Here is a 16,109-nt window from a genome sequence, read left to right on the forward strand (position 1 = left end):
TCCGCGTGCCACAAGTGGCACACATGCCATAGCTTTGCCATCACGGATGTAGGGTCTCCTGCTTCGGCAGGGGGTTGGACTAGATGACCTACAAGGTCCCTTCTCCAACTCTGATTATCTGTTATCTGAACCCAACTGGAATCCAGAGATATTGACTGGAAGTAAAATCCCAGCTAAGAATAGGTTTCTCTCACTGTATATTTCACTGGGCTGGGAGAGTTTTAGAAGGAAGGAAGGAAGGAAGGAAGGAAGAAGGAATAGACTTAGTATTTGGGAAGGGTTAGACAAATAGTCCCACTTTCACCTTATGTCGGGTGTCTGATTGATCCCTGAGATTCATACAACCATTTACACAAGGGTAACTAGTGTGGTATATCTGTAATCTAATGTTTCTGATGCTTGGCAATTTTAAGCTGTGCGGATTTCAATTCCATGAATTCCCCAGCCAGGAGTTGAAGTTCGCACAGCTTAAAGTTGCCATGCCTCAGGAAAATTGCTCTAATCAGAGGCAAACTGGATCATTCGTGACCATTATACAGAGTAGAGTAAAGTAGAATGGAAGAGAGTATAGCAATAGAGGAATAGAATAGAATAGAAGCGGTGCTGGAAGGGACCTTGGAGGTCCTCTAGTCCAGCCCCCTGCTCAAGCAGGAGATCCTACACCAGGGGTGTCCAACCTTGGCAACTTTAAGACTTGTGGACTTCAACTCCCAGAATTCCTCAGCCAGCAAAGCTGGCTGAGGAATTCTGGGAGTTGAAGTCCACAAGTCTTAAAGTTGCCAAGGTTGGACAACCCTGTCCTACACCATTTTAGACAAGCAACTGTTCAGGCCCTTCTTAAAAACCTCCAGTGATAGTGATTTTTGAAGGCAAGTTGTTCCACTGGTTAACTGTCTTCACTGTTTGGAAGTTTCTTAATTCCAGGTTGCTTCTCTCCTTTAGATTAATTTCCATCCTTGTTGCTTCTTGTCCTGCCTTCAGGTGCTTTGGAGAATAATTTGACCCCCCTCTTCTTTGGGGCAGCCCCTCGAATGCCGGAAGACTGTAATGTCACCTCTAATTCTTCTTTTCTCTAGACTGGCCCATATCCAATTCCTGTGAATGTTCTTCATATGTTTTAGCTTCCAGGCCTTGGATCAGCTTAGTTGCTCTTCTCCGCACTGTTTTTTTCCCCCCCCAAAGTCTCGACATCTTTTGAATCTACTCCATTCTCATTTTGGCTTTTCTTTCACTCTGGTTTCCATCGGGGAATCAGCTCCGTACACAAAAACTGCCCTTTCAAAAGTTTGTTACTGCTGCGTTATCTCAAATCATGCCAGAATTGGCAGGAGAAGACGCAACGGATGGCAGGAGCAATCGAGGAGAGAAGCAACCCAGAATTAAGAAGAAACGTCCTAATGGTGAGAACAATTTAACCCGTGGGAACAGTTTGCCTTCAGAAGTTGGGGATGCTCCATCACTGAATGTTTTTAAGAAGAAATTGGACAGCCGTTTGTCTGAAATGGGATAGGACAATGGCGGCTAACCTTTTTGGGGCTCCTGTGCCAAAAAATTGTGTGCACGCTTGCATGCTCACGTGCCAGCACCCAGAAGGCGATGCGCCCCCCCCCCCACGCCCTCTACGCATGCCTGTGCAATCCCCCTCCCACCCCCTGGCCTGCACTGTGCCTCACAGCTGATTTTGGGCCAATTTGAGGCCTTTTTTGGCCTCCCAAAGGCTTGAAGAAGACTTCTGTTCGCAGGCCGAAAACTAGCCCCATTTCGTCATTTTCCAGAAAATACCGGAAGTGACGAAAACGGGGCTACTTTTTGGCCTGCAAAGCCTGCAGAAGCCTTCCTGAAGCCTTTGGGAGGCCGAAAATCAGCGGTGAGGCGGACATACGCAGTGAGGTATGTTTGCCTGCAGCTTGCGTGCCGGCACAAATGGCTCTGCGTGCCACCTGTGGCACACGTGTCATAGGTTCACCATCACGGGTATAGGACGTCCTGCCTGAGCAAGGGGGTTGGACTAGAAAACCTCCAAGGTCCTTTCTATCTCTCTTATTCTCTTGCCTTGATTACAGCAGGATTCAAGTATGGACCTTTCAATAATAAGACCTTGTTGGTTCCCATAAACTGCTGGTGCTCCGTCCTTCACAGTGTATCCTTCAAAGCTCAGCCATATTTTTATTTTATTTTTTTTGTCTTTTTAATCAACTGCTGCTCCAAATCACGTCAGCCAAGCCAGGCTTACATTCAACCCTAAAATATAACTGCAACTATACCCACCCTCTCCTGCTGTTAATCAACACAGCAAATTTTTATGTCAGCTAACCGTTCCTTTCCGGATCTCAAACTCTGAATCAGTATACAGGTAGTCCCTGACTTACAACAGCTCATGAAGTAAACTAAAGTTATAACGGCACTGAAAAATGGGACTTATGACTGTTTCCCACCCTTACGACCGTTGCAGTGCCGCCGCCCCCCCGTCACGTGATCAACATTCAGACGCTCGGCAACTGACTCATATTTATGATGGTTGCTGTGTCCCAGGGTCACGTTGATCCCCTTTTGCGACCTTCGGACAAGCAAAGTCAATGTGGGAAGCCGGATTCACGGAACAGCCGTGTTGCTCACTTAACAACTGGAGGGATTCAGTTAACAAATGGGGCCAAAGGAAGGTGGTAACAACGGAGGCGAAACTCCCTTAACAACTGTCTCCCTTTGCAGCAGAAATTTTGGGCTCAATTTTGGTCGTAAGTTAGAGGAACTGGGCCTGGCTAGTCTAGGGAAGAGAAGGACCAGGGGAGACAGAATAGCAATGATCCAATATTGGAGGGGCTGCGACAGAGAGGAGGAAGGGGTCAAGCTATTTTCCAAGGCACCCGAAGGCCAGACAAGGAATAATGGAGGGAAACTGAACAAGGAGAGATTCAACCTGGAAACAAGGAGAAACTTTCTGACAGGGAGAACCAGCAACCAAATGGAACAGAAATTGCCCTCGGAAGTTGTGGGAGCTTCATCACTGGAGGCTTTCAAGAAGAGACTGGACTGCCATTTGTCAGAAATGGTGTAGGATTAGGGGTTGGACTAGATGGCCTACAAGGTCCCTCTTCCAACTCTATTATTTTGTTCTGTTCCTATGAAGATCGCTTGCAGGAACTGGCCCTGGCTGGTCTAGGGAAGAGAAGGACCAGGAGACAGGATAGCGGTCTTCAGTATTTGGAGGGGCTGCCACAGAGGGAGGGAATGGGGTCAAGCTATTTTCCAAGGCACCTGAAGTTGCCTAGCCTTAAGTTGTGGGAGCTTCATCACTGGGGGCTTTCAAGAAGAGGCTGGACTGCCATCTGTCAGAAATGGTGTAGGGTCTCCGGCTTGGGCGGGGGTTGGACTAGATGCCCTACAAGGTCCCTTCCAACTCTGATTATCTGTTATCTGTTCAGTTAAGGTCTATCAGCAGGGGCGGGCTTCAAATTTTTTTAGCAAGGGGTTCTCTGCCCAGTTGCTGGGTGGGCCTGGCCATTGTGGGCATAGCCTAGTCAGCTTCCTGCACCGGGGGGGGGGGGGGCGTTTTTTGCTCTCTCCAGGCTCCGGAGGCGTTCCTCGAGCCTCCAGGAGGATGAAAACGGCCTCCCCGGGCTCCGGAGGCTCTCTGGAAGTTGGAAAGAGGCCCATTTCCGGTCTTCCTGAACCTCCGTCCCTGAACCTCCGCCCGGGCCCTGCACTTACCTGCATCCAAAACGGGGCATATGGAGACTCCTGGGAGGGGCGGGGCAGGGTGGGTAGGGCCAGCCAGGGTGGGATTTGGGGGTTCTCCAAACGGCGCAGAATCTTAGCTAGGGGCTCTCCCGAACCCTGGAGAGCCCCCAGCAGCCCAGCCCTGTCTATCAGTATTGTAGCGGAAAGACAATTAAAAAAAAAAACACCCTTCAAAGGTACGAAGAAGAGAGCGACGTGAGCGGTAAGGGAACCGAGCAAGCTCCCTTCGCTGCGGCTCTGAGTAAGAGGAGAATTGCCGAAGGCCTGGACGAAGTGCTACAACTCACACACTGCACCGGAGGGGCTGACAACTAATTATGTCTGAAATCCTCTGCCATCATTTTACAGGCGAGCTCTGCAAAAGGGCCCCCTCAGGAGCCACCCAAACAAACAAACACCCTTTTCTAAATGAGGCAGCGCACCAGAGCAAGGCCGGGGGGAATGAGGCGGGTGACAAAGTGAGACGTCTCAACTCTATGGATGACTCCATTTGGGAGGCTGGAGAGGGGGTGGGGGAGGAGGAGCTGCAGCCAAGGCTTTAAGGGGGGGGGGAGAGGGGAGCTATGAAAAGGTCTGCACAGGCCGCAGTGGTGGGTTTTGAGAGGAAGAGGAAGGAGACTGAACGCGGAGAAGGGTCTGTTCTGACCCAGTTCCCCAAACACGGCCAACCCTCTTGACGTGAACTCAAAAGATTCCTCGATTAGGAACGCCGGCAGCCGCGGTACCAAAGTTTCTCTCGCAGACTAACAAGTCCGTCTGGCCGGAAGATGAATCGTTGTCGGCCACATCTATTCATCTCCGTCCCCCGCCTTTTCTCCCCAGAGCTAGGGTGGGCCCTCGCTAGCAGCAGAGGTTCTTCTGTCCCAAGGACCGGCCCATAGATTTCCACTGCTCTCCTCTCCTCTCCTCTGCCTTTTGTGTATTCATGCGTCAGGCAATGGACCCGGCTGTTCCTCCTCTTCCTCCTCAGCCACCTCCAGACCTGGGGCCTGTTGACTCCCCGTCTGAGGGCTGACGGACGGACTAGGGTCCATCTCTCTCTCTCTCTCTCTCTCTCTCTGCCACCTCCGTTCTCTTTTCCCCCTTGGAGCTCCCAGGGTGCCCTGATGCTGACCGTGACTCCCACGCCTCCTCCTCTTCCTCCTCTGATTTGGCTGCTCGAGGGGCTGCCGGCTGACCTACCTACAACAGTGTCAAGGTGGACAAGTAAGCAGAAGAAATAGAAGACCCAGGAGACACAACGGCTTTGTAACAGGATGCATGAAAGAGGCCTAACTGTTGATCTCATTGCAGGGAGTTCTCGACTTATGACTGTAATGGACTCTGCCCATCACAGGTCAGTCAAGGGGATTGACCCGATTTTACAATGTTTTCTCTAGCGGTCATTGAGCAATGAAACTCTCCTAAGTCACAGGTTGGTGCAAACTGGTGTCGATATGGTTGTGTTGCCGTGTCCAGACTTTGCACTTGTGACTGTGGGGGCAAAGGGGGAATCCGTCAGAACTTTGAATCCAGGCCTTAAGTGGCCCCAAGGAAAGTCTGTTGCAACTCACTCAGTGACCAGTCATAAGTCAAGGATTACCTGTATTTGCTTTTTCTCTCTCCTTAGTCCTTAATCCTGCCAAAGTCCCAGAAGGTGTTTTTTTCAAAGAGGCAACTGGATTTTCTTTCTTTCTTTTGGTTTTTCTTTTGAAGACGTTTCCCTTCTCACCCAAGAAGCTTCTTCAGCTCTGACTGGATGCAAGGATTTATAATCCTTGCAGACACAGCTGGTCATTTGCATCCTTTGAGAGGGTCCTTGAGGCCACTTGGAGGTTCCTCTGTGTGCTCAGGGTCACCTGAGGGGTGCAAATGGGTGTGGAACCTTCTTGGACTGCAGGATGTTTCCTGCCCCGTGTTGCTTCTCTCCTTGATCAGTTTTCCATCCATTTTTTTTTCTTGTCTTGCTTTCTGGTGCTTTGGGAACTAGGTTGGGAACCCTCTGGAACTCTGCTATCACGTAGTCCTTCTTTTTTCTAGACTGGACATACCCAGTTCCTATAATATGTTTTGGCTTCCAGGCCCCTAATCATTTTTGTTGCTCATCTTGATGGAAGAACCCATCGTTCTTCAAACCGAGCGGAGGCTGTTTTGTGTTTCATTCTCTAATCAGGTCACCGCACCACGGTTTGTCTGCTGTGGGGATGTTTGTTTACTCCACCCTCCTGCCGAGAGACTAATTCAAACCTGGTCTATTTCCTCCCCTTTGGATTTCGCAGCCCACTTACCTGAATTCCCCTTCGCTCCGAAATGGGAGCCTCCTGATTTCAGCCTGCAGCTCCCTCTCCCTTTTCCCCCCAAATACGCTTCCTCCCTCGACACAGCTTCCCATCTGACCTTCTGGTCAACACTTAAAAGGAGGGGACGGCGATACAACGACAAGAAGGAAGCTAAAGGTACTGCGGAAGAGGAGGACCTGGAGGCTCACGTTTTCTAGAGCACAGCACAGAAATGGGAAGATAAAGCCAAGCGCTAAGAGAAGAGAACATCCGTAGCTGATGATTTTCACTGTGGGGTCCTGGGTGCTCTCTGAGCTTGGCTCTTTTCTTGCAGACATTGCCTTGCCCAACTAGGTAACGTCATCAGGGTTAGAAGGAGGAGGAGGAAAAGGAGGAGGACGACGGTGGGGGTCCTTGGTACTCTCTGATCTTGGTTTGCCATTTCATTATCCAACTAGATAACCTCATCAGGGCTAGAAGGGAAAGGGGTTTGTGGAGAGGAAGAGGAGGATTTCAGAATCCTTGGTGGTCTCCGAGCTTGGTTATTTCCTTGCAGACGTTTCATGACGCAACTAGGTAACCTTATCAGTGCTAGAAGGGAGTGGGGGTTTGTGGAGAGGAGCAGGAGGAGGAGGGGGATTATTTTAGGATCCCTGGTAGCCTCTGATGTTTTCTTGCAGACATTTCATGACCCAACTAGGTAGCATCATCAAGGCTATAAGGGAGTGGGGCTGTTTCTATACTGGTAACCCAACAGCCTTATTAAAAAAGCACCAAATTTATAAAATACTAGCTTTCTCACCGAATAAGCCTTATGAAGGATTTATTTATAAAACAAGAGTTATAAACCAACAAAACCAATAGATTATTAGTTAATATTTATTAAATAGTATTTAGTTTATAAGGGATAAGGAATACTTGCCATTCAATATCTGTTATGAGTTATTTAAACCACTATCAAATGTATTAGAGAGAGATATGATTTGTACTGATGTCTATTGATTTTTTTTTGTATGATTACTACTTTTTACTCTTGTATACCTGTATATTTGTATATTTTAATCTTTTGTTTTAAATAAAGTATTTTTTTTTTAAAAAAAGCACCAAGCCCACTTCTACCAACACCGACAGGGCAAACCAAATCAAAATTATTTTCTTTTCTTTTTTTCTTTTTTAAAAAGAGGAGTCTCGTGTCCTACCAGCCAACTGCTGGGGTTTCCTCCCCTCACCCCACGAAGGAATGCACCAATTAGGGAAGGGCAAACTTGAACCGCAAACCAACTTTGTTCTCTCTGGCCCTCAATCCAGCCCACGCCCCACGAGGGGGCCTGGCTTCACAGCATCTCTGCAGCTGCAGCTCCGGAGTGCAGTTGGCCTACTAAGATGACCATCCCTGTCCCGGCCTAAATGCATGGTTGCCTCTATGGACCCTACCGAGCCACGAAGCGGCAATGCAGAGACACCAAGTGGGTACAAGCCATTTGCCAGAAGCCTCTGCGGCTTTCTCTCAGGAGGCCCATTAAGCAGGACAAGGCAGCCCCGTGTTAAAAAAAAAAAAAGGGCTTTTTAATTTGCTGTTACAAGCCTGGGTAATGAAAAAAGCATGGCGGGCTGGAAATGTCAGGTTATCCATAAAGGAGATGGCTCGACGCAACGCAATTTATCGTTGGTGTCTCAGTGGTGTTGCTGTTGCTCCAGCCTGAATAATAAACGTGTTTCCTCTCCGCCAACAGGGTCCCAAAACCCCGCGGGCACAAGGGCAAAGCTCTCCAAAAGCGTAAGAGAAGGTCTCTCATCTTCCAGCTAGGAAACTTATTAATTTGGACAAACAACCAAAGAGTAAACGAGAAGCTAATCGGGGAACTCCTGTAAAAAAGAGCAAGCCCCGCTCCCTTCTAGCTCCCTTCTCTTCTTAGCACTGATGATGATACCTAGCTTGGGTCATGAAACGTCTCCAAGAAAGCAATCAAGCTCAGAGTGCCAAAGACCCCACAGTTGTCATCCTCTTCTTTTTCCACTCTACAAACCCCCCACTCCTTTCTAAGCACTGATGATGCTACCTAAGCTGGGTCATGAAAGGTCTGCAAGAAAAGAACCAAGCTCGGAGAACATCAGGGACCCCACAGTCCTCCTCCTCCTCCTCCATCACCATTCCACAAATCCCTCTCCTTGTAGCACGGATGATGCTACCTAGTTGGGGACTGAAATGTCTGCAAGAGAAGAACCAAGCTCAGAGAGGACCGGGGACTCCATAGATGTCATCCTCTTTCCTCCTTTCCCCCTTCCTTTCACCACTGATGATGTTACCTAGTAGGGTACTGAAATGTCTCCAAGAAAACAACCAAACTCAGAGAGCATCAAGGACTTCACAGATATTATCCTCTTTCTCCTCCTCCTCCTCCCAGCACTGATGTTACCTAGTTGGGAATTGAATGATGTCTGCAAAAGAACCAAGCTCAGAGAGTACCAAGGACCACAATCCTCCTCCTCTACCACCATTCTACAAGCCACTCTCCTTCTAGCGCTGATGATGTTACCTAGTGGGGTAATAAAACATTTCCAAGAGCACCAGGGAGCCCCACTCCTGAACCCTGAGCTACCCACATTCTCTTCTATTGCTTCTGGCCAAGGCTACTAACTCTCAACCTCAGTTTCCCTTCCCAAAAGAGTTCCCAGTTTCCCACCTTTGTTCGAGAAGGCGCATGGGGGGCCTCTTACCAGTTTCCACCGTTGCTCCAGGATGGCCGTGATGTCTACAGGGTGGCGCTCGAGGATGTTGACAAAACGGGCTTCGGGGACAGCGATGGCGCAGATGACATGCACCCACCTACAAAACATCCAAGATGGGGCAAAGAAATCGAAATATTTATTTTTTCCCCCCCCTGGATATCATAGAGTTGTCCAAAACAAGGGTCGCCAACCTTTTGGACCCCAGGGACCACCAAACTCATCATTTAAAATCCCGCGGACCAGAGACCCTGGGAAAATCCCCCCAAAAAGTCTGCAGGAAAATTCCCCACCCCATTTTCCGCTCGATCGATCATTCTTTATTTGGGATCGCAGGATACCATCTCCAGCTCTGTTTTCGGGGGAGGGGGGGAGGAGAGAGAGACTTTTGGCTTCATGCAAGGAAAGCAGCAGAAGTCTTTCTTTCTCTCCCCCAAACTCCGCCAGAAATGAGTCTTTGCCGGCCCAGCCTCTTGGAGCAGGAAACCTTGCAGGGTCCCAAAGACTCATTTCTGGTGGAGTTTGGGGGAGAGAATGAAAGACTTCTGCTGCTTTCCTTGCGTGCAGCCAAAAGCAGAAGAAGAAAGAAGCGGAAAGAAGCATTGCTTTGGGGGGTGCCATTTCTCTGCGGACCACCAAAATTTTCTCACAGACCACCAGTGGTCCCCAGCCCACTGGTTGGCGACCGCTGGTCCAAAGTAGATCAGGTAATCGACGAGAGAGGGATAGAAGTGCGACAGGAATCTCTACCGCTGCCCAAAGATCAATTTTGATCTTAAAACAAAGAGATTTAACACCGCCAATCTTACAGGGCAAAGTCTAAATTGTTTCGAGTGATATTAAGTGTCAGGATTCCAGCAGTTGCCCTAATTAAACCATGAGCCTCGAGCCAAGCTTCAAACCTTCAAAGGATTTATTAGGAGCGAACATGTCGGCATGACCTGCATGTAGCCGATTCTCATAAAACATTTCTATGCTTCTTTTAGAGTTGCCATTAAGAATTCTAGTCGGCTTGAGAGGTCTTGAGTGGATTATACAGCGCAGGCGATCCTCACAATCGAGCCCTCTTGTTAAGTGAGACATTTGCAGTTTTTTCCCATTTTATGACCCTTTTTTTTGCCACAGTTGTTAAGTGCACCTCTGCCATTAGGTTAGTAACCTGGTTATTAAGGGAATCTGGCTTCCACATTGATTCGGCTTGTCAGAACGTCGCAAAAGGGGACAATGTGACCCCAGGATACTGTAACCGTCATAAATATGAGTCGGATGCAAAGCGTTTGAATTTTAATCACGATACAGGGGCATGCCACAATGGTCGTGTGAAAAATGGTCATAAGTCACATTTTTTTTCAGTGCTGTTGGGACTTCAGATGGTCACTAAATGAACTGTTGTAAGTCGAGGACTACCTGTACACATTGGCATATTTCTAAACATTGGAATGTGGCGTATATTGGCACATTCCTAAATATCAGAGGTTTTTATTATAAAATGCTGCCCTCTCCACCATTCACCTCCCAATTTTTTTTAAAAATCCCATTGCATTCGAATATCATAGAAATCCTAGATATTTTTGGGGTGGGGGTGGGAATTCCCAATACTGACCAGCAAACTATTTCCAAGGGATCTATGAATTACAGGTAGTCCTCAACTTACAACAGTTCATTTAGTGACCGTTCAAAGTTTACAACAGCACTGATAAAAATAACTTATGATCGCTCCTGGGGATCACGTCTTCTGACAAGCCGAGTGGATGGGGAAACCAGATTCACTAACTTAACCATCGCAGGGATTCACTGAACAACTGTGGCAAGAAAGGTCATAAAATGGAGGCTGACTCTTGTCTACTGCCAAGAGTTCAATCCGGACCGGCTCAAGCTTGACTCAGCCTTCCATCCTTCCGAGGTGGGTAAAATGAGGATCCAGATTGTTGGGGGGACAATAGGCTGACTCTGCAAACCACTTAGAGGGGGCTGTAGATGCACTGTGAAGAAGTATATAAGTATCTATGTGCTATTGCTATTATCTATCTATCTATCTATCTATCTATCTATCTATCTATCTATCTATCTATCTATCTATCTATCTATCTATCTATCTATCTATCTATCCACCCATCTATCTATCCTCTCTCTATTTACAATATCCATGTCAGGATTCCAGCAATTGCCCTAATTAAATCATGATTCTCGAGCCAAACTTCAAAGGATTCATTAGAGGCGACCTACCGGCCCTGCCCTGTATGAAGCCAACTCTGGCATATGTCATTTACAGTCTCCTGTGACCTTGTTTCCCCCCTCCCCCCTGGGTGTGTCATCAATCAGATTCTCCAATTGAGCACATTCACAGGCTGGGTGTCATCGTTCATGTTCTCCAATTAAATATATTCCAGGACAAAAGCTCTGGTAGTTTAGTTACAATCTTTTAAAGATAAAGAGTTGGAATGTACTTTCGCTTCCAAACTGCTGCACTCCTCTTCCAGATTCCCCCCCCCCTTTTTAATGACAACTACTAAAACAGGCATAGGAAGGTTTTATGAGTTGACAATCCATCCATCATCTCTCTCACTCTTACTCTCTGTCTCTCAAGAGCCCTGTTGGTGCAGTGGTTAGTATTGCAGACTGACTCTGCCCACTTCCAGGAGTTCGATCCTGACCGGCTCAAGGTGGACTCCGCCTTCCATCCTTCCGAGGTCAGTAACATGAGGACCCAGATTGTTGGGGGCAACAGGCTGACTCTGTAAACCGCTCAGAGGGGGCTGCAAAGCAGGATATATGTCTAAAGGCTATTGCTAAAAGAAAGACAAAACTTTATAGCTGATTTACCTTCCATCTGTAGTTCTTTGAAGGGCTCCTCCCCTGAGATTACAGAGACAGCAATCCTGGGGAAGCAACATGGAAATTATATTTAAAAGGGAGCGGGAAATCTCCCACTGAAATATTTGGAGAATTATGGGACGGGGGGGTAAGAGAAGGGAAAGGAAAAGAATTACATCCAGCATCCTGGATGTGAAGCACAAAGAATTAGGACCATATATATAAAGTTGCAGCATAGATGCTTCATTCAACATTACATGTAAGAGTCTGGTCAACTAAAATTAAACACTAGATTGGCAAAAACAGCTCCTATCCCAGGACAGTAACTCTATTGAATTCTGCTGTATGGTGCAATATTAGTGCAATATCAGGAGTTTTGAATTCAAAGTATACAATGTGAAAGGTGTGTGTTTGTGTTTTATTTTCACAGTCATAATATACACTGAAGATGGTATTTAATTCTGTTGCACGAGGGGCAAGGACAATAAAGTAACACTAAAACTAAAATTAAAACCTAAAATATCACAGAAGCCAAAGCTAGGGATCCAACCCTCCACTTAACCTTTTTTTTTTTTTTTTTGGGGGCTACCAAGAAAGAGGTTTTCGCCTACCGCTAGCAGCGAGTTTGCTGAGCAACGGGAACAAGTCCAGCCTTCATTCACAAGGTCCGGGCGTATCCCGTAGCAACCTGTAATATTAAAAAAAATAAAAATAAAGTATGAAATTAGGGGGAACAGCGGGAAGAAAAGAACCACGCCATCGGTTAAAATCACTTGTGCTCAGCTCTTTCACCAGGCATTTAAGTCAAACTCTATAAAAGATGAACGTTCTTTTTTTTTTTCCCCCCGGTCTCCATCCTCAAAGGCGGGTGCCAAAAACACAGAAGAGAAAATATATATATAAACAAGCGCATCTCTTGGGGAGGCTTAAAGCTAGGATTCATTTTTTTAAATGGCTGCATTGTTATTTATGGCAGACTCCAGAGTTGCTTTGAGAGACAGATGGATGGGATGAACACTTAATAAATAAAATACTTCTTCGGTCCAACTGCCAGGGGAAACCAGTCCTCAGCAATCCATTTCTCTTTGGGAAAATAAAAAAGACAGGGTCCCCCCCGCCCAAAGTATTTGTGAAAAATATTTAAAGAATTCCAAATAGAAGATAACCCAGAATAATTTTGCTGGAGAGGCAATAAGAGGGAGTCCTGGATTTACAACCACTCATTTAGTGACCATTCAAAGTTACAACGGCACTGAAAAAACTGACGCATGGCTGTTTTCCACACTTACGCCCTCTGTAGCAATCCCAAGGTCATGGGATCTACATTCAGCCGCTTGACAAATACTGACTCGTATTTATGACGGTCACAGATGACCTCCAAGGTCCCTCCCCACTGTGATGACTCAGGGTGGGATACAAAAGCAACAAAAGTCACAAAAATAGGTAAAGTCCCTTTCATTCTTTCCCCTTGGCTTCAAAGGTCCAATTATCATTGACTGGAGAAAAAACTCCCCCACAAACAGTTGCGAGAAGGAAGAAATTCTGTTCAAACTCAAAATACACATAAATTATAAATAGAAAAAACAACACAAACCACACTGAAGCAATTAATGAGACAAGGCAGGATAAGGGCTGGAAAACGTCCACAGATATCGAAATACACACACTGGGAAGGACGCCAGATAAGAACTGACAGACTAGAAATATTTTCACGCTTTGCTTCCAGCACTGGCCCATACACAGTTTGTCCTTATAAACAGCTGCAGCCCATCAAGGGGATCAGAGCCCTTTCCTCCCCCGTAGACCATGCCATTCACGTTTCTCCCTTATCCGCTCCTCCCTGCGTGCCCTAGGATGAAGAGGGGGTGGGCCTGGGTCTTTCTCGGACTCCACAACCTCCACAACCTCCGGAGCCATACTCCCACTCCCTTGTCCGCTGTTCCTCCTCTCCCTCGGAGTCAGATTCTAACAGGGGCACGACACTCACTCTGTTATTCTGTTATTTATCTAAAATGGTATATAGGGTCTCCTGCCTGAGCAGGGGGTTGGACTAGAAGACCTCCAAGCTCCCCTCCCCACTCTATTATTCTGTTAAAGAGGGGATCCCATCCGACGGAGAGGCCTTTTTTTTTTTTTTTTTTTTGGCCAGAGAAGAGAGGCAGAAAAAAGTGGCCAAAGCACGGAATCTGGAAGCCGGCACTTACTGGCGTGGACTTGCAGGCAGCACTTGGCGCAGGAGATTAACAAGCTGTTCCCATCGTCTCCGATGTAAGAGTTGGACGGGAGGGGCTCCGTGTTCTCGCTGCTTGAGGTGAAGCACATTTCAGGGATCAGAGGCTTGGTCTTCTGCCCGTTCTTAAAAGGGGGCTGGAGCGAAGGGCTTTCGGCCCCGGTCTCCTTTTCCGCTGGCGAGACCTTGGAGCAGAAAAACACATTATCCAAATGATTATCGCAGGGGACCTCTACTTTCTTGGCTCGCCAGAGAAGCGAAAACTGCTATTGGGGGAAGTGTTTTTTTCTCTGCAAACAATAAAGGGAATTATTTCCTCTCGGTTATTATACGTGGCCCTTGAAGCTTTCCTCGGTCTGAGCAGGAAATGTTGCTGCCTATCATCATCATCATGAGTGTAGAGAGCTCTGAGTAGCCATTTATTCTCTGGACCTCTTTGATAGCTTAAAAGGAGTCTGAGAGCATCTGTTCTCTTTTTTTGAACGAAAGAGGAAGGTCCTTGGCAAACTATACAAAGTATTTGAGGGGCTGCCACAAAGAGGAGAAGGAGGGGGGTGTCAAATTATTCTGCAAGGCACCAGAAGGCAGGACAAGGAGCGATGGATGGAAACTCATCAAGGAGAGAAGCAACTTAGAACTGCGGAGAAACTTCCTAACAGTGAGGACAATGAACCAGGGGAACAGCTTGCCTCCAGAAATTGTGGATGCTTCGTTACTGGAGGCTTTTAAAAAGAAATTGGACAGTTAACTTGTCTGAAATGGTGTAGAGTCTCTTGCTTGAGAAGGGGGGGGGGGTGGACTAGAAGATCTCCAAGGTCCTTCCCAGCTCCATTCTGATTTGATTGAATTTGTGTGGTTTTTAGTTAAGGAGAACAAGCTGGGAGCGTACTGGAGTCTCCAATCATTTGGGTTTAATCCAGTCTTTTAGGATTGCATTCAATCAAATGTCTACCGACTGAATCAAATACGATTCGACATCTGGGATTTAGCTCTGAGAGTGACAACCTTCTTTCCTCTTGCAAAAGTGTTTAACACACTGCTGTGTCTCAGTTGCCTTCCAAAACAGTCCCAGGTAGAACGTTGCACAGTAGCCTAAATATGTGGCGATAAAAGACACAGGTCCCTTTCGTCAAGGTTTTACCATCCAGGAAGGACCGTAACTAGTGCACACACACCCACACACCCACAAAGGTAACTGGATTTTCTTGTTTTGTTTTGTTTTGCCTTGAAAACGTTTTGCTTCTCGTCCAAGAAGCTTCCTCGGTTCTGAAGAACGGAATGGAACTGAAGAAGCTTCTTGGAGGAAACCAAGAAAGACCTTGGTGGCCTTTTGGAAAAGCACTTTTGGGAGAACGATGTCCTGAATGATTGAGTTAAACTCCATAGACCAGGGGTCTCCAACCTTGGCAACTTTGAGACTTGTGGACTTCAACTCCCAGAATCCCTCAGCCAGCAAAGCTGGCTGAGGGATTCTGGGAGTTGAAGTCCACAAGTCTCAAAGTTGCCAGGGTTGGAGACCCCTGCCATAGACCAGCTCACTTTCCTAGCCTGGTTAACAGGACTGGAAAGTCAGCCCTTTTCAAACATGCCGGTGGCCAACTTTAGTAGAGAAAAAATCCATGACCCAATTAAAGTAGGCCCAAACAGATCTACATCTTTCCCAGTCTGGATTCAGACCCGGTTGTGGCTCAGGCGGTTCTGATGCATCACCTCCATCCAGATCTACGATTAAGGCCCTCTTCGTTCTTTTGAACCACATTAGCACCAACCCTGAGAAATAACTGATTCCGTAGGTGAGGGGTTGCTTGAGAATCCCCCAGATTTTACGGTGGTTCCAACCCCAAGGTGATTTTTTTTTTTTCAAGAGGCAACTGGACTGTCTGGTTTTTCTTTGAAGACGTTTCCCTTCTCATCCCAGAAGCTTCTTCAGCTCTGGCTGGCTGGATTTTATACTCCTTGCAGACAGCTGGTCATTTGCATCCTTTTTAGAGTCGTTGAGGAAACCCGGAGGTTCATCTGTGTCCTCAGGGTCACCTGTAGTGGTGCAAATGGGTGTGGAGCCTTCTTGAACACAAACTCATCCCCAACAGCCTGCGCCTGTGTTCACCAGCGAAGGGACACGAGGCAGAAAACATCCTGCAGAAAGCACACCTCCACAACGTAGACCTTTCAGCGGTTCCAAGAAGTCTTCACACACTCAATTGCACCACTCAAGTGACTTTGAGGACACCGATGAACTTCAAGTGTCCCAATGACTGTTCTGGACACGGCTGTCCTTCCTCGAAAAGAAGAGGTCCACAATTTGGAAGTCTTTGGAGCTTCTGCTGGGTGTAGAGCAGTGA

General features: G+C 47.2%; 1 protein-coding gene across 2 annotated transcripts in view; it reads right to left on the reverse strand.

The window, feature by feature from the left end:
- KDM4B (lysine demethylase 4B) overlaps nt 1–16,109 on the reverse strand; it is a 239,305-nt gene that overhangs the window by 9,654 nt on the left and 213,542 nt on the right. For both annotated transcript variants that reach the window (XM_087952780.1, XM_087952779.1), the window contains exons 15-18: nt 13,742–13,952; nt 12,149–12,225; nt 11,547–11,602; nt 8,715–8,823 (exon numbers count right to left, since the gene is read on the reverse strand). In XM_087952780.1, the coding sequence (XP_087808906.1) occupies nt 8,715–8,823; nt 11,547–11,602; nt 12,149–12,225; nt 13,742–13,952 (453 nt within the window). The remainder of the gene's footprint in view (nt 1–8,714; nt 8,824–11,546; nt 11,603–12,148; nt 12,226–13,741; nt 13,953–16,109) is intronic.

The sequence above is a fragment of the Notechis scutatus genome, chromosome 1, assembly GCF_049901735.1.
Source record: "Notechis scutatus isolate UNSWTSFEM ecotype Mainland chromosome 1, rNotScu1.2, whole genome shotgun sequence".
NCBI lineage: Eukaryota > Metazoa > Chordata > Lepidosauria > Squamata > Elapidae > Notechis > Notechis scutatus.